Below are 17,685 nucleotides of genomic sequence, written 5' to 3' on the forward strand. Positions count from 1 at the left end.
ATGGCTCTGTACAAAAGATACCTTCTTTGGTCAAAGCAACTAAACTAGAATTGACGGCCAATGCCAATTGCATAGGCAACTCTGGCGGAACCACCGAAGTAATAATCAATATACAATGCAATAAAAGCTCAAAACGGTTACGTTCTTGACTTTCCAATCCCTTTTTCAATACATATGCTGATGAAACCAAAGCAAAGAATAACAAGAACAGAATCAAAAATGCGGCTTCTTTGGCATTTGCCGATACCTTTTCAGTAGACAATAAAATAGTTCGCATTAATTTTCCTTGAACAGAACCAAAACCAGTTCTTAAGACATAACAGATGGCTCCATTGTCTGGTGCCTTTAAAGAAAAGGATTCCGATACAACGACTTGTAGCGTTCTCGTTCCACCAAAAATAACAGAATTTTTATCTTCTCCACGCATACTCAATGGACGTCGAGGATTGGTTTCAGAAACTAAACTTAACGCATCCTTCACAACAGGAATAGACTCACCAGTTAGCAAAGACTCATCTGCAACTATACTACCATTCAACACTAGTGCATCACAAGGAACTACAAGATCAGGTTCCGATGATCGAGTCACTGAAATAATATCACCAGGAACTATCTTAGTGGAAGCAGTCTCTTGCCATTTTCGACAACGATAAACGTAAAGTTGGTATGGTCTATTTTTCATTCCTCGAAGCTCCCGAAGGCTCTTTCTTCGTCCATTTGCTACAGTTGCTTCAAATACCAATAACATTACTAATGTCATCACAGAATATCTCCAATACTGATCGAGACACCAAAGTAATACACAAAAGACTTGAAACACAAAAAAAGGCGCCAATAGTTGTTCCTTGTATAGATCCAAGAAACTCGGTACCGGAATCTCCAAACGGTTTTCTCCATATGTCTTCAATCTTTCCATAGCTTCTTCTACGGAGTCGAATCCTTTATTCGAAGGATAAAACTCGAGTGGTTCCTCAGCTGGATATTTCAATTTTTGGAATTGTCGGTGAAGAGGTGAATACTGAAATCTGCGTTTTTGAAATACAAAATATTTGATCGATTCTCTTGAGTTGTTGGTGTCGCATTCTAGTCGAAGAAGTTCAGTACTTCCCTTGTGTGGTCTTGGATAGACCATAACGTGAGTTGCCGTGTTGTAGTCTGCAAGAGAATAGCCCACCCACTTACGAAATGCAACTGACCAATACTGTAATAAAAGAAAGAGTGCAACTATTGTAGCTGTTGATCCAAGAGTTAAGCCAAAAGTGAGGTCAGTCTCCAAAAAGTTGGTTCGCCATTTCAAGCTTCCCACTATGGAGAATAGAATAACAGTAAGAAGTACATCAGCTCTCCACCACCAACTCACTTTTTGTAACAATATCAGTTTGGTAATAGTTTTTCCTGTCCAAACTGTAGAGTCTTTGAACTCTTCAGCCATTCGCTTTGTGTTTACGGCGTAAGCAAACCCCAAAAAAAATTAATCATAAAACTAGTTTTATTTGTATTCGCATTCTAACAATTCATAGCTTTCCTAATGAGATATCTGAAGAACTGCTATAAAGTCATATCGAAGAGTTATGTTTCAATCAACCAAATGATGGTCCCAAAAGCATATCAGTTAACAGTTTTGGATATGTGGCATCGATTGTTAGGAACAAGATGCTGGACATCGAAACAACTAAGACAGTTGAATACGCAAGTTTCTTATTCTTCGATAAAACAGGAACAAAATAGACTTTGTTTGAGGAAGCAATGTTCTGACTTGTCTTACATAGCAAGACATAAGCTGTTGCAACCAGCAAGGAGTTTTACCGAAGGATGGAGAAAAGGCTCATTGTTTGAAAGGTCAACAACAACAACAACGATTCAGTGGATGTCTTTAAGAACCTCTGCACAACAAACTTTCAATTTGTTCAAAAATAACACTTGGAATACAACTCCAAGGAAATATCCTCGGTGTACCTATCGTCCTTGTACTACAGTCCCAGCAAAAGAAGAGTCAAAACAAGAAGAAAGCCAGCAACATAAAACAAAGGAACCGCAGTTTTTGATATATGATGCTAAAAAGGGTTGGCATTTCTTCTTCCTTACTTTTTTGTCCAGCTCACAACTAGGAATTTGGCTGGCAGAAAAGTTGGAAGGAACCAAAAGGAAAGATGACAACCCTTCTCTTCTCGCACGAAATATATCGGGAGTAAGTGTACTGTACTGAATCAATAGCTTTTATTCAAATGCTTTTTCTATATGAACATAGATTGCATCAGTTGTAGGTTTGGTCTGTCTTTTCTTGGTGTTTTGGTATTCTCGAAACTTTATAAGTGAAATGTGGATTGTAGGTCACAGTGCGCAAAAGTTGATTATAAGGACATATACTATCATTGGGACCAAAACTGCTCCTAGACATTTGCTTACCAAGACGGTTGTAAAAGGCAAATCTAAGAAGAATTCAAACTTTGTGGGAATAAAAGTGAAAGGAGCAAAGTTTAGTTATATATTAGATAAAGGAGGTCGATTCATTGCAAATGAAGAACTAATCAATAGTTTTGAAAACGGAGCATCTGCTGTGTTTGTGGCATGGGGTCGAGTATATCCAACATTAAAACACACTGCAACCTGAATTGTTATGTTATAGCTTGATTCAGAAGGAACGAGTTGCCTGTAACTTTGTAGGTTGTTGGTAGTGATTGATTCGCAGATAACCAAAAAATAAAAAGAGATTTCCTCCAGAGAATTGTGTCCATTGGAAAGCCATTCTTGTTCTTGTTGACCTCAATGAAGTTTGAAACTGCAGCCATACACGTCGGTATGTATGAAATATTGTAAATGACTAGTCGATACGAATAACTCGTAACTTTGGTAGGTCAAGATCCTGACCCTGTTACAGGCGCCGTGATCCCTGCACTCTCTTTAAGCACAAGTAAGTGACGACCAATATCATACCTTGGCTGTGGATATCTTGTCGTGACACTGTTTTTAGCTTTTGCTCAAAGTTCTCCTGGAAAGCCAACCAGTTTTGATTATTCACGTTCCAATAACCCTACTAGACAAGCCTTTGAGGTATGTTTCACGAACTAGGTATTGTAGTAACTTGACAGTGTATTCAGCGTTGTGTGGCTGCTTGTGAAGGTGGAAAAGGTACCTTCCTTGTCTTCTTACTAGGAATATACCGAAAACTAAATTATTGACAATAGAATCTGCCGCTTTTTCAAGTGGCTTGGCTGCAACTGTAACTCTGCTGCACTTACTCAAGGCAGGTGACCACATCGTTTGTATAGATGATGTCTATGGAGGTACTCAAAGATATTTTCGAAGAGTGGCAAATAATTTCCAGTTGGAGTTTTCGTTTGTCGACTTTGAAGATTTGCAAAAAGTAAAAGCTGCTATTAGAAGCAACACCAAGTTGATTTGGGTCGAGTCGCCTACTAACCCTACCATGAAGGTGTGAAAATACTTTATTAGGACTTTTTATATTCATTATCGATCTTTCCTTGTAGATTGTCGATATTCGTCAAGTAGCTGCTATAGTTAGCAAACATGATGTGATGTTGGTTGTAGACAATACCTTCATGTCTCCTTACTTTCAGAGGCCTTTGGAGTTGGGTGCACATATTTCTTTGAATAGCGTCTCCAAATATATCAACGGACATTCTGATGTCATTATGGGCGTTGTTACTTGGAACGATGAGTCCTTAGGACAACGCATTCGATTCCTTCAGAATAGTCTTGGAGGTGTCCCATCACCATTCGATTGCTATTTGGCGAACAGAGGTTTGAAGACCTTGGCTATTCGAATGAGGAAACATGAGTCCAATGCCTTGAAAATTGCTACTTTTCTAGAGAAGCATCCCAAAGTATCCATTGTTTTCGATAATAGTGATCAGTTTGCTCATTTAAGAATGAGTAGGTCAGGAAAGTGCTGTATCCTGGTTTGACTTCTCATCCCCAACATGAAATTGCAAAAGCACAGCAACATGGTTTCGGAGGAATGATAACCTTCTTTATCGATAGCGACTTGGCAGGAGCTGAAAGATTTCTTAAGAAATGCAAATATTTTACCTTGGCAGAAAGTTTAGGAGGTGTGGAGTCGCTTATCGAACATCCTGTAAGTAATGACAAATGATGGTTTCGTTTCGCTGATTATTTCTAGGCATTAATGACACATGCCTCTGTTCCAGCAGAAGTACGTCAGCAATTGGGAATCGATGATACTCTCATCCGTATCTCTGTTGGAATAGAGGATCTCGATGACTTGTTGGAAGACTTGAATAATGCTCTTCATGCAGTGTAATCTTGAGTTCTTTGAAAGTTTCATAGACAGGATTCATAAAGAGTTACCCAATTTTATGACATTTGAAGGAAAGAAATCAGTCTATTTTCTCATGTACAACTAGTCTTCAAACAAACTCTCTCCAGAACTTGGAGTCCAAGTTACTCGTTTTTCCAAAGCCCCTCGAGATGAAGGCTTTGTGAGCTTGCTACTCAGTTCAAATATCTTGGACTGCTTCTCATGAATAACTTTCTCTTGGAATTTAACCTGTTCAAGTTCAGCATGTTTTAGTTCAGTTCTAATCAAATAATTCCCCACCTCATTCTTTAATCGACGATTTTCTTCTATTAATCTTTTCTCCCGTTCGATTCTACTTTTAACAAAGCTAAGTTGCTCCAACTGCAAATGAGCGTTTTCAGCAGATAATAAGGATACCCGTCTCTCGAGTTCTCGTATATGTTGCTTCTTTCTTTCCCGTGAAGCAGCTGCAGACTGACGATTCCTTTCAGCCCTACAACAAGAAAAATTTGTTTAGCCAAGAAAATATACTAAGATATCATATTTATAACCTCATTGCTTTCTTCTCAGTGGGGGCCACAGAAGATGTAACATTACTTGTTCCGCAGCTATCGGACTCTCCAGCATTGAAATAGCTACTGTCATCTGCCAATCCAAGGTCCTTCCGCTTCTGGGGCGATATAATGCTGTCAGCGGAGACCTTGTCATATGTTGAATGGGAGCTGATTTTCGGCTGTCGACTTAACGCCTCCACCGAGTATCGCTTATTTTTGCTAACAAAGACAGATGCACTGTTAAACTGATCTGAAGAGGGCCGATTTTGCTTCATCTCTTCGAATAAAGCCGTCGGTTCCTCAACAGAAAACTTTCGAAAGTTCTGCAAGACCTCCAGTCCATCATCTTTAAATACTGCCTTGCCTCCATTTTGACCATCATATCTATTAGAAGAAGGAAATGGATTGAATAGTTGTTCACTAGAATTGTATCCACCAAAGGTTTCCTGGTTAATTGAGCTTCTGTTTGAAGAAGCTTGAAGCGTCGGGTCCGCATAGGGAAGGAAATAGTCATTTCCATACATGCTAGAAACATCCGTTTCATTCTCCACACCTCCTAGAAAAGATGATATATCGGTGCTATTGGTAGAACTGTAGTCTGCCAATAGCCTCTCCTGTTCCATAAGAGCTCTCAAAACACTGGGAGTTTGAGCTTTCATGTCCTCTAGTAGGTCTGGGTTAATACCGTTTAGAAGGTCAGGTAATGTAAGAGACTCTAAATCTAAGATATATTGGTTTTTTGAACTCCCTAAGACTCTATAATGAAAACAAGCTCTTCAACAACGCAGGTTGACTCTTACCTTCATTATTACGTCGTTCTACACCTGTAGTCGAAGTTATCGTTGCCATTTATTTTTGCCTGTACAATCGTTGACAACTAGCAAAGCTCACTTGGCTTTGGCGGTGAATTGGCTTTCTCAGAAGAAAATTTCTGCGCCCACTGGTTTGGCGCGCAAGTTGGCCCAGGGACGTTCAGCCAATGATTTTACAGAAGCCGATTCTCTCAGCGGATTTGACCGTTTCATTTTATTCCACGTGGAGAAATCAGAGACTTGTGCTGCAACGTGGAGGAACAATAGTGCAAGACGGATCGAGGAGGCTTTTCTTTTGCGGGAGGTGTTGTCTTTCTAGAAAAAAATGCTCATAGCATGCTGCCCGTTCAAAACGGCGATGTTACTATATTGCAAAAGATATCTGTTCAGGAAAATTTGGATATTCTTTATGCATCTAAATCGTTGCTCTCTTATGAACTACAGACAGGGATAGCTTCATAGAGTTTACAAAACCTCGGAAAGTTTGACTTGGCTATTTCATGAGGTTTACCACGAGTATACAGTTTTTGCCACAACAAATGGCAAAATAACAGTCAACATAATAAGAGTGGATAGACAAACATCATAGTACCTTTCTTACAATTGCTAAATTAGAAACGCCGCAAACTTGGTATCACGACACTTAAAGGGTAATAAAAACATTTTTCAACAATGGAACTTATCTACAAATAGAACCCAAAAAGTTTCTCCGTTTCCATTCATGCTACCAAAAAAAGGGAAGTAGCAAGTAACAAACTGCTATTTTGAAAGTCTACATTCACCCAAGTTGCAAAGTTACAAGGTAATATTGTAAGACCCAGAAAAAGAAACTTGAACTTCTTTCACCTAGTTCAGTATGTACATTTAACTCTCCTGAGTTGGCAATATGCTGAAGCATTTTGCGATGTTCGCAGCGAGACAATACAAACTTTCCACGACACAAATTGTTCAAATAAAAGTATAACCGAAAACTACTTTTACAAAGTGGAAATATCTTCAGACGCTTGGAAAACTATTTTATATGAGTCGAGCGAATTGCTCTCAAAATGAAAACGACTTAGCTCTGTTTGAATTTGAATAAAAAGATATCTGATTTACTCTGTGATATCTCCCATTGATATGATATTTTCTCCAGAAAATCTGTCGATATTTTTAACATTGTCTTTGGGTGGATGAAGAGGATATCAAAATATGTCGTCTCAACAGAGCACATAACCTCGTTTCAAGTGTTTGTTCCATTGTAAATGCTATCAGAGTATCAAAACTTGTTGAGATCCGGAATCCCCCTACCACTGATTCCTGCAAAGTCAAAGGGGTGAATCTAGCTACTTTAGCAACGAGACAGGAAAGGGGGCAAATAGTAGGCTAAAGAAAACGTTGGTAGTTTTACAGAACAAAACAGATAGATACAAAACAAAATATCGTCAAAAGTCTCTTCTAATAGCAAATACCCTTTCTAAATAGTACAATTATTAGTAGAACGTCGAAACAAAGATATTTTGGCATTGAATCTTGACGATGACTTTTACATAGGATCATCGGATTGTAGCACTCATTCTTATGGCAAGGTCCCTCATGGCCGAGGCAAGTTCCAGAAGAATCACTAAGCGCACCCTCGGCTAATCTGGTGCCAAAGATACTTATGATCATCTTACTCCAATTGGAAGTTGGAGGTTGGCGTCGCTGAGTTCTTTTTCGAAATGACTTTTTATAACTTTCATCTTTAGTTTGCCAACGCAGCAAACTTTTTTTGGAGGAAGCAAACTTGCGTTGGATAGTAGAAAGGTTAAGGCTAGCTTTGATAGAAATAGGTTTTAGATCTCTGTTCTTTGAGTTGGGTTGCTAGAAACACTTCAGTTCCGCAGATTTTTGATTTTCTTTCGCTTGTAGAGGATTAGTTCGTTACGAACCTGAGCGCATTGACTTGCTGCGAAGATTGCGCCTGTCGTAGATTTCTTTTATCGTTGTGAGCAGAAATAGCATGGACCTCTCAAAAGAAGTTAGGAGTGGGAACGATTTACAGAGTCAGCGTGGTTCCGAGGCCACCCTTGCTTCCAAAGCAGATAGTCACGAAACCAACTCCACGCAAGAGCCTGACTCAAGTTCGAACCGAGCTGACCTGGAAAGTAGAAGAAGCCTCAAGTGCCCACTCTACTGTCCAAAACCTAGGAGAGTAACACCATCCCACAAGTTCTTATTCATAAGGTATGACGGTGGAGACTGTATTGAGCGGGTTCCAGATGCTTGTTGCACATCTAAGGATAGCAGCGAAAGGACTTGTGCTACTCTTTCGTCTCTAAGTGGCTCCTGGCTTACTTTTGAAGATGGTGGATCCACTGGTGATCTGAGCGATGTTTCTAGACGTTGTGAAAATGCGTTTGCCTCAGGTGCAGGAGATAAGCAGGAATGGGAGAGTTTAGAGTGGTCTTCGAGCCCTTCTCCTGTATGTTATGGTTGCGGTAACGTCCAGAAACAGTGTGAAAAATATTCGATATGTATGTCGGAGGTGGGCAGTTTAAGTTCTTCTTTCAAAAGTCATGGTTTCTTGAATGCTGAGAAAAGCAAAAGCAGTCTTATAAGTGAATGCACGAACAGTTCAGTGAATATAGAGGATTGTGATTTTTCTTCCATGACAGATGAGAGGAATAGTGAAATGGAGTTTCTGGGTTCACCTCCAGTTCGTTCAGAGAATCCAATGGTTCGAGATTCTTGGTTCCGTCTATCAACTAAAGACTTAACTTTGGAACCACATGCAAGGTCGGAGATGTTACGTCGCTCGCTTATGGGTGGTAGACGTCATAGGTATTCTACTCATACTAGTTCTTTATTATACTCTATGGACAGAAGCTATGCACATTTTCGTCCAAGTCCCGCGCTTTCTGTCTGAGTTTTATGTATTCTGAAGCCAATTGACTGTGGATACTTTGTTGTTGTTAGAATTGGTAACTGGAATATAGTTCTTTGTGTATTTTAGATACGGAAAAGTGAGTCTTGTTAATAGTCGTCAAATTGTCACATATTAGTTTTTAATCAAGAGTGGGTTCCTATAAAAGAATCCAATTTTCGATGTTTCGTATAAACGCAAGTTTGAGGATATCTCGCTGAGCTTTTCAAAGGATTTTGGAAACTTCGGACACAAGGCGGTAGAAAGCTGCTTCGTGCCATATCGAACCTTAGTTTCCAATCCTCCCACGTGTCATGAGACTTTATCCAGAGAAGTAAGGTATCCAAAGCCTTCTCTATGGGTTGGTTGGAATACATTGCTTTCTCCATATAGTAACATAATGCCGCTTGGGCTCTCTCAGATATTAAGCGAAATATGTGATATTTACTCCAACTCCAATAAACCACATGCTCGTCAACTCCAAAGATACGAACAGAATAAGGAAAATGGAATCCAGTTTTTGTTTCTTTCAAAACTATACCAAAGCTCAACATCTCACCAACCTTTCCCATCAACATTGGAGGAAACTGTTTCCAATCCAATTCACAAGGAACAACAGCTCTTAAACCATATTGGTTCCACTGTTCCTTTGTAAGTGCAAACTTCTCTCTACTGGAGAACGCTGTAGGATATTTCTCGAAGCCTTGGTAGTTTCTATTTTCATATTCTTTTCTACTGAGAACATTAGCACTCAACTTTTCCAACTCCCCTTTGCTTAAAGTTGAGCGTTTTTCCGAATTCCTCTTCTCCTGAGTCTGTCGATATGTTAGGTTCATAACCCACTCATACAACGTTGTTGTTATCACTTACCGAAACATACTTCTTTATATTAGAGTGCATAGTCAATACTTGTCTATATTTCTCTTTTGCAGCTACTATAGAAGTTTGAAGTTGTTGTACTGCCAAAGACGTGCTGCCTTCTTGCTGGATCTTTGTTCGCAGCAATGACTCTGCACCTCGTATCAACTCAGCCAAGTTCCTTATATTATGTTCAGCTTGCTCCAAATTAAAAGGCAACACTTGTTGCTGCTGCATATTGCCTCAACTCTATTTCAAAGTCTTTGAGCTTTTCAAAAAAATCAAACTAATTGTTGAATGTCCTCCTACCAGAATATCATGACTTCAGAGCATATCAACGATGTGGACTATTTAGAACAAGAAGAGGAAGAGTACTTTTATGATATCCCTTATGAACCTATTATGAGACCAGACGCTGCATCCTGTACAGCTGTGTTGCAAAGGATGGGCCTGTTTACTGGAGTTTTGAGTTTCTTCGGAAGCATGTTTATAACTAACGCTTTATACGGTAAACTGACTTTTTCAACTTGAGCTTTCATTCTAAAACACAAAAAAGGGGAAAGAGCAAACCTTGGTCGCTATGTACGAACTGGTTTAGTTGGTTCGTTTGTATTCAGTTTTGCAGCTTGCCTTCATACCTATCATACCGCAACTCAGTGTAAGCCTTGCAATAGGGAAGTTTCACGTAACGCTGCCAAGCACTTGCCCAGATTCACTTAAGGTAAGACATACCAACAATGTACAACCTTTTATTTCGGATGACAACTTAAGAGTGCTGCTTCACTGAATATGCAACTGTTGAACTCAATAATATTGCTGATCTCACAACTCTTTTGCTCATCTCATTCTTTCCCACTTTTGACTGCTGTTCTGTTAGGTCTCTTGACAATTTGTTGCTCTAACTAGACTTTTTCTTTTGTACTTTAGCTTTGGGTATCAAATAAATGCGAAACAAGCGAGTGACAACGATGGCAACTATGATTATCATAGGAGGCAACAACTTGTTTACTCGTTGTCTTCTATCTTCTTGTTCTTCTCTAGTCCCATACCAAAAGACAATTCTCTTCCGAGCTATATCGTCGACTCGAATAATCCACTTTCCGTTCTCATTGGTGGAGAATAGATAGTCTCCTTCACACAGACTATCCTTCCACTGTCCCTAAAGTTTCCACCTCTTCTCATCCACTCCATAAACAATATTCTCAACACTTACTTTAGAAACAATACAACCATCTTGAGAAGGTTGCAAGTCAAAGTCCATCTTCTTTTGCCAAGGTCCTCTGTACTCCTTTCCACTTTTGGTAAACAGCAACTCTGCCCAATACAACTGACCACTAGTTGGACCATCTAGTTCCAATCGAGTCACAAATAACTTTTGAGTACCATTACCACTCCAAGTTTGTTGTATGGTTCCCACTACACTATTATTTTCCATCATAAAACCCCATTTCTCTTTCCATATTTCTACAGAGCCTTGGTCCCAGTGATTACTATTAGTGTCAAGTGAGTTGTGAAATACAACAGGGAATAGTTGTCTTGTCCCAAGAAATACGTGGGCAACTGACACAAGGTTTTCTTTAGCATATACCGTAGTGAATAAACACAATATCCACAACCACTTCATTAACTATTCAACGATTGTGGTCGAGTCAAATGACCATAAATATCATCTCGTCGATGTTTCCATTTGGGAATACGTTGTCGGATCAACTGCAAATATGCACTATCGATTGTACAACAACAATATTCATTCTCTTTCTTTCCCAACTGACCGATTATACTTCCCCAAGGATCGACTATCATACTATGGCCATAACTACTTCTCTTGTTGTTATGCTTTCCAACTTGTGCAGCAGCTGCAATATATACCTATATCAAGTGAGTCCCTTTTCTCTCTACACACACAAAACTTGCCTCATTTTCTATAGCTCTTGCTCTCAAGAGAACTTCCCAGTGAGCTTCTCCGGTAGAAGGAAAGAACGCAGCAGGTACAAGAATAACGTCTGCACCATAGCCTGCTAAACAACTGTACAATTCTGGAAAACGAACATCATAACTTTTCCAAGTAAGTATTGTTGTGTGCACTCCACAGCGTCAACTTACCAAGTAGTTAGTCCCACATTACCAATGGGAGTATTATTCACAATCACCATTTCTTTTCCAGGTGCAGTTGTCTGAGACTCGGATATGCGACCATCTTGTATGTCTACATCGAATAAATGTAACTTGCGATAAACAGCAACCATGGAACCTTTAGAGTCCACTACTACATGGGTATTATATATGTGAGCATCATCGGGACCTTTCTCATGAAAACCTGCCAACGACAACCAAACTTGTTCTTTGACAGCCAATTCCCTGTAACGAGAAAACAAAGGTCCGTCCAAAGGTTGAGCTATGGAAAGTGCATCTTGGGTAGTTTCACCAATAAACTCAAAACATTCTGGTAGACTAATGAAACAAGCACCTTGCATAGCTGCTTCCTAACTTCCCACGGATAAATAACCACAAAGACAAAAAAAAGGAGTTCAACTACCCACATGAATAAGACTTTGGCACTTTCTAAAGTTACTTTCAATGTCGTTGGTTGATAATAGTTGTACAACTGCCAATTGAGGTGACTGAGTGTGAACAGACATAGTTATAGGTTTGCTAAGGACTGGTGATGACAAACAACGAGGACTTGAAAACAACAACGATATACAATGAAATGTCAATAAGAATCTTCTTCTCATTGAAAGAAAATGACTTGGAAATGTCTTATAATGGTTTATGTTCAAAGATGGACAACCACTTTATGGAGGTTTCTAACTCATATTGTCAAAGTTATCCTACAAAGAGACAAGCATTCCTATTTCATATCCAGTCAGAAAAGAGGCAACGACATTGCTCAGTTTTGTCACTTGACTTTGCCAAGTGGAAGTGGTCCACAAACCATAAAGGAGTTGAAATCAAGTCTTCAAAACACTCCCAGCTGTATTAATATTTATCACGTTATACAAAATAATGCTGACTTTGATGTGGAGTTGATAAGCAATTGGATATTGGAAAAGACTCCAGACAACTCAGAAAGTATCAAAACGTAAGCTATATATATGTAAAGAAAAGAAACCATTATTGAAAAACCTTAGAGAACTTGTTAGTGTTCTGGAAGATTTGAAGCACATACAATATTTAAAAGAAAGAATAAGACAACGACAGACTACTTGTTTTGACCACAGCAACTCATCCCACGAAGAAGCACTTATCAAGGTGTGAATGAAATTCTATATCCTTTGAACAGTATAATCTTAGTCCATACTAGTTGTGGAATTTATTGCTTGCTTCTACGTCACACGAATCTTTTAGTAAAAAGAGTGAAGAATGGACAAAACTTGGCTTTCAAGGAAAGGATCCTGCTACAGACTTTAGAGGAGGTGGACTTCTTTCTTTGCAGCAATTGGTGTATTTTGCAGAAACAAGAAGAGAATTGTTTTTACAAATGTTGAATGAAGCTAGTCAAAGGTTGGTGACAAGTGAAACGGAGCTTTATTGTATTTCAATTTTCTGTCGTTAGTTATCCTTTTGCTTGTGTTGGTATTCGATGTACAGTTGCTATTGTACAACTACTCGATGAAGACTATTTGGATACTCTTTTATATGGATGTTCAGAAGAGCAAGCCTTTATCATGATTCACGAAAGATATTGTGAGTTGTGGATTCGTTTTCATCGCAGTTGGAAGCACAAGAAATGGAGCGATATTATGTCATTTAAAACTGGTTTTGAAGAACAACTAAACAAAGCTAAACAATCTCTTCGAATGAATGGCTATATTTCAGAAACGGATGAATAAAGAAGTGTATCTTTCCTAAAACTCTTTAGGAATGGATTGTGTGGACAAAGTTGCAATGGAACAGTCATAGGCAATGTGATATATATATATATATCAAGTACAACACTTTTTCTTTTTAGATGATTTTGCTGCACTAGGATCTCGAATAACCACCGTATTATCCTGTTTCAAAGCAAATGATTGCGTAGATTCGTTAACGAGTGCCTTCTTCTTCATCAATCTATATATTTCTCGAATCAGTTGCGTAAATGCTTCTTCTACGTTGGTTGAGTCAAGTGCTGAAGTTTCTAAAAATAGCAAACCCTCTTCTTCAGCCAGTTTCTTTCCTTGCTCTATTTCTACTTGTCTCAAGTGTCTCAAGTCACACTTATTTCCGACCAACATAACGACCATTTGATTATCTACATGTTCACGTAATTCCCTTAGCCATCTTGGAATGTTTTCCAAAGAAGCTCTTTGGGTAATATCATATACCAATAGTGCACCAAAGGCTCCTCTATAATAGGCCGCTGTAATGGCTTTGTATCTCTCTTGACCCGCTGTATCCCATATTTGTGCTTTGACAACTTTTCCATCTTCCAAATGTATAGTCTTAGTTGCAAACTCTACTCCAATCGTTGATTTGGAGTCTAGGTGAAACTCATTTCTAGTAAAACGCCATAACAAATTGGATTTACCTACTCCAGAGTCACCCACCAAAACGACTACAATAAACTTAGCCAACTCACTCAATAACTAAATATACATACTTTTAAATAAATAGTCGTGTTCTTCTTCTTTCTCTGAAGTCATTGAAACACCCAAAAATCACGAATCCAACAATTGTGTTGAACGGGCCAACTCATTTTGGTTGTTGTGCTTTGTTTAAAAAAAAAAAGGAACCAGCTTATAAAAGTTTTTCGGATAAGAAAAGGAGGGTCCATGTTTGTTTCAATTCAATATATCTAAAAATGACTCCACGAGTCTTTCTTTATGGTTCCCTTTCTTCTTGCATAACTTCTTCCTCAAGGAGTCTTTCAAACTCTAATTCTGATGAACTCAATCGAGACCTCTTTCCTACTCGAACAACCATTTCATGCAAATAAAGTACCAAATCAGATAAGCCCAACTTTTCTTCTGCAGAAACGGGAAATATTGGAATATCATCCGACATCAACTGAACAAAGTTTTCACATATCTCAAGTAACTTTCGATTGTCTTGGATGAGGTCCATCTTATTCAATACAATAACAAAAGGGCGTTGCACTAGACTGGAATTATACATTTCCAATTCCCTTCTTAATATATGAAAAGTGGACGCAACATCTAAATCTTCGTATCCACTAATATCTATCACATAAAGTAATATGGAGGTGCGTTCAATATGTCTTAAAAAATCATGTCCAAGTCCTCGATTTTGATAAGCGCCTTCTACTAAACCGGGAATATCTGCACAAGTAAAGGTATCATTATTACCTTGTACTACACCAAGATAAGGACGTAACGTGGTAAAAGGATAAGGAGCTACCTTGGGCTTTGCTCGAGATATGGCGCGTAAAAGAGAACTCTTTCCAGCATTTGGAAAACCAACTAAACCAACATCTGCAATGGACTTCAACTCCAACTCAAGCAAACGAGTCTGACCCGCAAAGCCTTCTTCAAAAAAGTCTATTGGCTTCTTCCTCGAATGATGAAAAGAATGATTGCCTCTTCCACCTTTCCCACCGGCAGCTACTAATATTCGTTCGCCATCCTGATTCAAATCCCCCAATACAGCTATACCGCTTCTAGTAAAATAAAGAGAATCATCATCCTTATCTTCTTCCAATAATACATTCTCTTCCTGTTGGAAAATGGCTTTCACTAGAGTTCCACAAGGAACAGGAATGACGCAATCCTCTCCACGAGCTCCATCAGTACAAAAACGTCCTCCAGATCCCCCCAACTCACCACGAAACCTCTTCTGAGAACTTGGAAGACTTTTGCAATCCATTCGACACTCTACATAAACATTGCCACCTCTTCCTCCACTTCCACCATCAGGAGCACCACACTCATGATCACGATCTCTAGTAAAACTCGATAGCCCTGGACCTCCGTTACCTCCAGAAACTACAACACGAACACGGTCAACAAACCTTGAACTTAAACAACGCTTAGGATTGAAAGAACAAGGGCTCTTTGTAATATTCCAAATTAACGGTTGTATACAACGTCGATAGAACAAAACCGTTTGCAATAATGCTGGTTTCATATCTTTATAGCAACGTTATCTGTTATGCTTCTTATCAACTCTCTCCTCCTCCTCTTCCTCCTCCTCCTCCTCCTCGGAGTATCTGCATCTCATCCATGATGTATTTCTTCCAAATACCATTGAAAAAGTTCACAGATTCCTCAAACAGAACAAGTATTGTGTGTTGCTTCTCTTTCTCTCTACAACCATAGCTTTGTCAAATTTTTCAGATGAGATATTGTCATCTCAAATACCTTTCATTCTTTGAATAAACAAAGGTTTTTTGGAGTCCGTACTGTGACCAGTTAGTTTCACTCAAGACAGATACAAACATAATGAAATCATATACAAAATCGTTTATTTACAGGTCAAAAATAGAGAAACATTTAGAACATTTCAGACGTAACTCAACTAGATTTTCAATGAATGAACAATATTATCATCGATTCAGTCGTTGCAGGTGGTATTGCAACCAAAGTATTTCAAGAGTTCCAAAATATATGAATTGATCTAAAAACTACGGAAAACGATCTAGCACAGTTTGCAGCAAAAACGCCGCTGAATATTTGTCCACTTCTTTCTTCATTTCATCTTTAGTTGGATCTCGCAGGTCTCTCAAGTTCTGCCTTGTTCGTAAAACAACTCGTTTCGCCATCTGTGTAGAAAATCTTTCATCCCAAAATAAACAACTGTGCACCTTTGTATCTAAGAAAACACCTTGTTGTTGCAACCCTCGGACGAACAAAGCAACGTTGCGACACTTAAATGAAATTAAAATTTAACGCAAATAAAAGAATTTTGCTCACGTTTTCACCCTCACCACCTTGCAAAGTCAAGGGATAACCAAACACACAAACATCAACACCATTAGCGATCAGAATGTCGTGTACCACTCTGGCATCTTCTAGAGGATTTCTACGCTTAAACCAAGACAAGGGGAAAGCCATCTTAGTCCTTATCGTTGTCTAAGACAAGCAAGCACAAAAAAAAGTACATACCCGTGTTGTGCGATAGCTAAACCTACACAAGAAGACCCTACATCTACGCCTAAAAACGTTTGAGATACAAGTGTACTTGTAAGTAGTTTTTTAATTTGGGATGGACCCAAAAACTCTGGCATAAATAAAATTTTGTTCAATCTCAACTTGATAAAAAATGGAAAGATTCGATATTATTTGAGGTTTTAAATAATATAGTCTAATAATGTTTAACAAATTTTTTCTACACCAATTCAAGCTGCTAAGTGAGAAAGATTCTAAATTGAAAATTTACACAGCGTAACTCTGAAAAAGCCAAGGCAAATTTGTTGAAAACATCATTAAATTCTTGAATTTATTATTATTTTTTTTAGTGCTATGCTAAAAATTAAAAAATTTAAAATAAATTTTTTTGTTAAACATTACATTTCTACTATTTTTTTGTTATTTTGTAAAAGATAATAATTTGCTGTTAAAATTGGTTCATGCGAGAAGGGCCGGCCTTTTTCTTTCACGATGCCTGTTCCTAAGTTCATTGCGCAGCTTCTCATTGTAGGTGGCACTTATTTGTTTCGTGCTTTTCTGGAAGCCTACAAACAGGCACTCTACAATGCTCACGTAAGAGGCACAGCGGCGGGTGCTGCAGGTCAAGTTTTTCGCGAGGAAGGAAAAATGTCAGTGGAAGAAGCTTGTAATATTTTAGGAGTGTCCAGAAGTGATTCAAGGGAAAATATATTAAAGAGGTACGAGTTTTTACAAACTGTGAATGATCCATCACGTGGAGGAAGCCCGTACCTACAGAGCAAAATACGAGGTGCAAAGGAAATACTTGAAGAGGAGTTGAAGAAGAGGGACAAATCTGTATAGTTTGGTTTTGTGAAAGAGTTACAGTGAAGAAAGCTTGTCTTTACTATTTAAGGCAAGCCCTACCAAAAATGACACACTTTGGTATGATTTTAGTATTACAGAGACAAAAGTTTTGAAAACGCAAATTTTGGGTATCTAAGACCAGTTAGAACTTGCTTATTGAAATTTTTTCTTATTCGGACTGTAAAATGTACTCAAATGTAGTGTTTAAAAATGAAATAATGGGATACACGTTTTCAGTGTATGTATACATATATAAATGTAGCTCAGTAGTATCCTTATTTAATGTATTTATCAGCGATTGCTTTCCAGAAATCAAACATTACCGAGAAGAAAAATGCTAGTTGATGCTTTGCATGAGATGGATCGCTTTTGAAAGCAGCCAGCCCGCCATCTATTGAAACGCAAG

At 38.5% G+C, this 17,685-nt stretch overlaps 15 protein-coding genes across 15 annotated transcripts; 7 read left to right on the forward strand and 8 right to left on the reverse strand.

The window, feature by feature from the left end:
- On the reverse strand, positions 1-1,469 carry Gasu_38650 (calcium-transporting P-type ATPase; the record flags this gene model as incomplete). The annotated part of the gene is made up of 2 exons (XM_005705120.1): positions 95-1,469; positions 1-39 (listed from the first exon to the last, which is right to left on the reverse strand). Exons 1-2 carry the CDS (start codon positions 1,430-1,432, stop codon positions 31-33), a joined length of 1,347 nt encoding a protein of 448 aa, XP_005705177.1. The 5' UTR covers positions 1,433-1,469.
- A 30-nt stretch (positions 1,470-1,499) lies between these two features.
- On the forward strand, positions 1,500-2,720 carry Gasu_38660 (uncharacterized protein). The gene is made up of 2 exons (XM_005705121.1): positions 1,500-2,188; positions 2,249-2,720. Exons 1-2 carry the CDS (start codon positions 1,529-1,531, stop codon positions 2,609-2,611), a joined length of 1,023 nt encoding a protein of 340 aa, XP_005705178.1. The 5' UTR covers positions 1,500-1,528; the 3' UTR covers positions 2,612-2,720.
- A 9-nt stretch (positions 2,721-2,729) lies between these two features.
- On the forward strand, positions 2,730-4,337 carry Gasu_38670 (cystathionine gamma-lyase). The gene is made up of 8 exons (XM_005705122.1): positions 2,730-2,797; positions 2,855-2,911; positions 2,972-3,051; positions 3,099-3,129; positions 3,186-3,433; positions 3,489-3,845; positions 3,899-4,096; positions 4,142-4,337. The coding sequence occupies exons 1-8, from the start codon at positions 2,767-2,769 to the stop codon at positions 4,280-4,282; spliced, it is 1,143 nt and encodes a 380-aa protein (XP_005705179.1). The 5' UTR covers positions 2,730-2,766; the 3' UTR covers positions 4,283-4,337.
- A 7-nt stretch (positions 4,338-4,344) lies between these two features.
- On the reverse strand, positions 4,345-6,329 carry Gasu_38680 (uncharacterized protein). The gene is made up of 3 exons (XM_005705123.1): positions 5,634-6,329; positions 4,831-5,548; positions 4,345-4,772 (listed from the first exon to the last, which is right to left on the reverse strand). Exons 2-3 carry the CDS (start codon positions 5,490-5,492, stop codon positions 4,382-4,384), a joined length of 1,053 nt encoding a protein of 350 aa, XP_005705180.1. The 5' UTR covers positions 5,493-5,548; positions 5,634-6,329; the 3' UTR covers positions 4,345-4,381.
- Positions 6,330-6,384: 55 nt separating this feature from the next.
- On the reverse strand, positions 6,385-7,299 carry Gasu_38690 (uncharacterized protein). Its single transcript, XM_005705124.1, has one exon. It carries the CDS (start codon positions 7,293-7,295, stop codon positions 7,083-7,085), a length of 213 nt encoding a protein of 70 aa, XP_005705181.1. The 5' UTR covers positions 7,296-7,299; the 3' UTR covers positions 6,385-7,082.
- A 10-nt stretch (positions 7,300-7,309) lies between these two features.
- On the forward strand, positions 7,310-8,580 carry Gasu_38700 (uncharacterized protein). Its single transcript, XM_005705125.1, has one exon. It carries the CDS (start codon positions 7,627-7,629, stop codon positions 8,530-8,532), a length of 906 nt encoding a protein of 301 aa, XP_005705182.1. The 5' UTR covers positions 7,310-7,626; the 3' UTR covers positions 8,533-8,580.
- Positions 8,581-8,584: 4 nt separating this feature from the next.
- Gasu_38710 (uncharacterized protein) lies at positions 8,585-9,639 on the reverse strand. The gene is made up of 2 exons (XM_005705126.1): positions 9,400-9,639; positions 8,585-9,344 (listed from the first exon to the last, which is right to left on the reverse strand). The coding sequence occupies exons 1-2, from the start codon at positions 9,622-9,624 to the stop codon at positions 8,676-8,678; spliced, it is 894 nt and encodes a 297-aa protein (XP_005705183.1). The 5' UTR covers positions 9,625-9,639; the 3' UTR covers positions 8,585-8,675.
- A 10-nt stretch (positions 9,640-9,649) lies between these two features.
- Positions 9,650-10,260, forward strand: Gasu_38720 (uncharacterized protein). Its single transcript, XM_005705127.1, has 2 exons — positions 9,650-9,895; positions 9,944-10,260. The coding sequence occupies exons 1-2, from the start codon at positions 9,685-9,687 to the stop codon at positions 10,105-10,107; spliced, it is 375 nt and encodes a 124-aa protein (XP_005705184.1). The 5' UTR covers positions 9,650-9,684; the 3' UTR covers positions 10,108-10,260.
- Positions 10,261-10,264: 4 nt separating this feature from the next.
- Gasu_38730 (uncharacterized protein) lies at positions 10,265-11,139 on the reverse strand. Its single transcript, XM_005705128.1, has 2 exons — positions 10,601-11,139; positions 10,265-10,546 (listed from the first exon to the last, which is right to left on the reverse strand). The coding sequence occupies exons 1-2, from the start codon at positions 11,009-11,011 to the stop codon at positions 10,286-10,288; spliced, it is 672 nt and encodes a 223-aa protein (XP_005705185.1). The 5' UTR covers positions 11,012-11,139; the 3' UTR covers positions 10,265-10,285.
- Positions 11,140-11,149: 10 nt separating this feature from the next.
- On the forward strand, positions 11,150-11,622 carry Gasu_38740 (uncharacterized protein). The gene is made up of 4 exons (XM_005705129.1): positions 11,150-11,265; positions 11,316-11,353; positions 11,402-11,452; positions 11,502-11,622. The coding sequence occupies exons 1-4, from the start codon at positions 11,194-11,196 to the stop codon at positions 11,563-11,565; spliced, it is 225 nt and encodes a 74-aa protein (XP_005705186.1). The 5' UTR covers positions 11,150-11,193; the 3' UTR covers positions 11,566-11,622.
- A 517-nt stretch (positions 11,623-12,139) lies between these two features.
- Positions 12,140-13,270, forward strand: Gasu_38750 (engulfment and cell motility ELM family protein). The gene is made up of 4 exons (XM_005705130.1): positions 12,140-12,469; positions 12,519-12,639; positions 12,692-12,891; positions 12,944-13,270. The coding sequence occupies exons 1-4, from the start codon at positions 12,153-12,155 to the stop codon at positions 13,218-13,220; spliced, it is 915 nt and encodes a 304-aa protein (XP_005705187.1). The 5' UTR covers positions 12,140-12,152; the 3' UTR covers positions 13,221-13,270.
- Positions 13,271-13,274: 4 nt separating this feature from the next.
- On the reverse strand, positions 13,275-14,079 carry Gasu_38760 (Rab family, other). Its single transcript, XM_005705131.1, has 2 exons — positions 13,970-14,079; positions 13,275-13,924 (listed from the first exon to the last, which is right to left on the reverse strand). The coding sequence occupies exons 1-2, from the start codon at positions 14,010-14,012 to the stop codon at positions 13,314-13,316; spliced, it is 654 nt and encodes a 217-aa protein (XP_005705188.1). The 5' UTR covers positions 14,013-14,079; the 3' UTR covers positions 13,275-13,313.
- A 5-nt stretch (positions 14,080-14,084) lies between these two features.
- Positions 14,085-15,579, reverse strand: Gasu_38770 (GTP-binding protein). Its single transcript, XM_005705132.1, has one exon. It carries the CDS (start codon positions 15,451-15,453, stop codon positions 14,191-14,193), a length of 1,263 nt encoding a protein of 420 aa, XP_005705189.1. The 5' UTR covers positions 15,454-15,579; the 3' UTR covers positions 14,085-14,190.
- Positions 15,580-15,754: 175 nt separating this feature from the next.
- Gasu_38780 (putative holliday junction resolvase) lies at positions 15,755-16,719 on the reverse strand. Its single transcript, XM_005705133.1, has 3 exons — positions 16,431-16,719; positions 16,239-16,386; positions 15,755-16,192 (listed from the first exon to the last, which is right to left on the reverse strand). The coding sequence occupies exons 1-3, from the start codon at positions 16,550-16,552 to the stop codon at positions 15,950-15,952; spliced, it is 513 nt and encodes a 170-aa protein (XP_005705190.1). The 5' UTR covers positions 16,553-16,719; the 3' UTR covers positions 15,755-15,949.
- A 100-nt stretch (positions 16,720-16,819) lies between these two features.
- Gasu_38790 (uncharacterized protein) lies at positions 16,820-17,627 on the forward strand. Its single transcript, XM_005705134.1, has one exon. The coding sequence runs from the start codon at positions 16,926-16,928 to the stop codon at positions 17,274-17,276; it is 351 nt and encodes a 116-aa protein (XP_005705191.1). The 5' UTR covers positions 16,820-16,925; the 3' UTR covers positions 17,277-17,627.
- Positions 17,628-17,685: the final 58 nt, after the last annotated feature.

The sequence above is a fragment of the Galdieria sulphuraria genome (assembly GCF_000341285.1).
Source record: "Galdieria sulphuraria unplaced genomic scaffold scaf_33, whole genome shotgun sequence".
Taxonomy (NCBI): domain Eukaryota; phylum Rhodophyta; class Bangiophyceae; order Galdieriales; family Galdieriaceae; genus Galdieria; species Galdieria sulphuraria.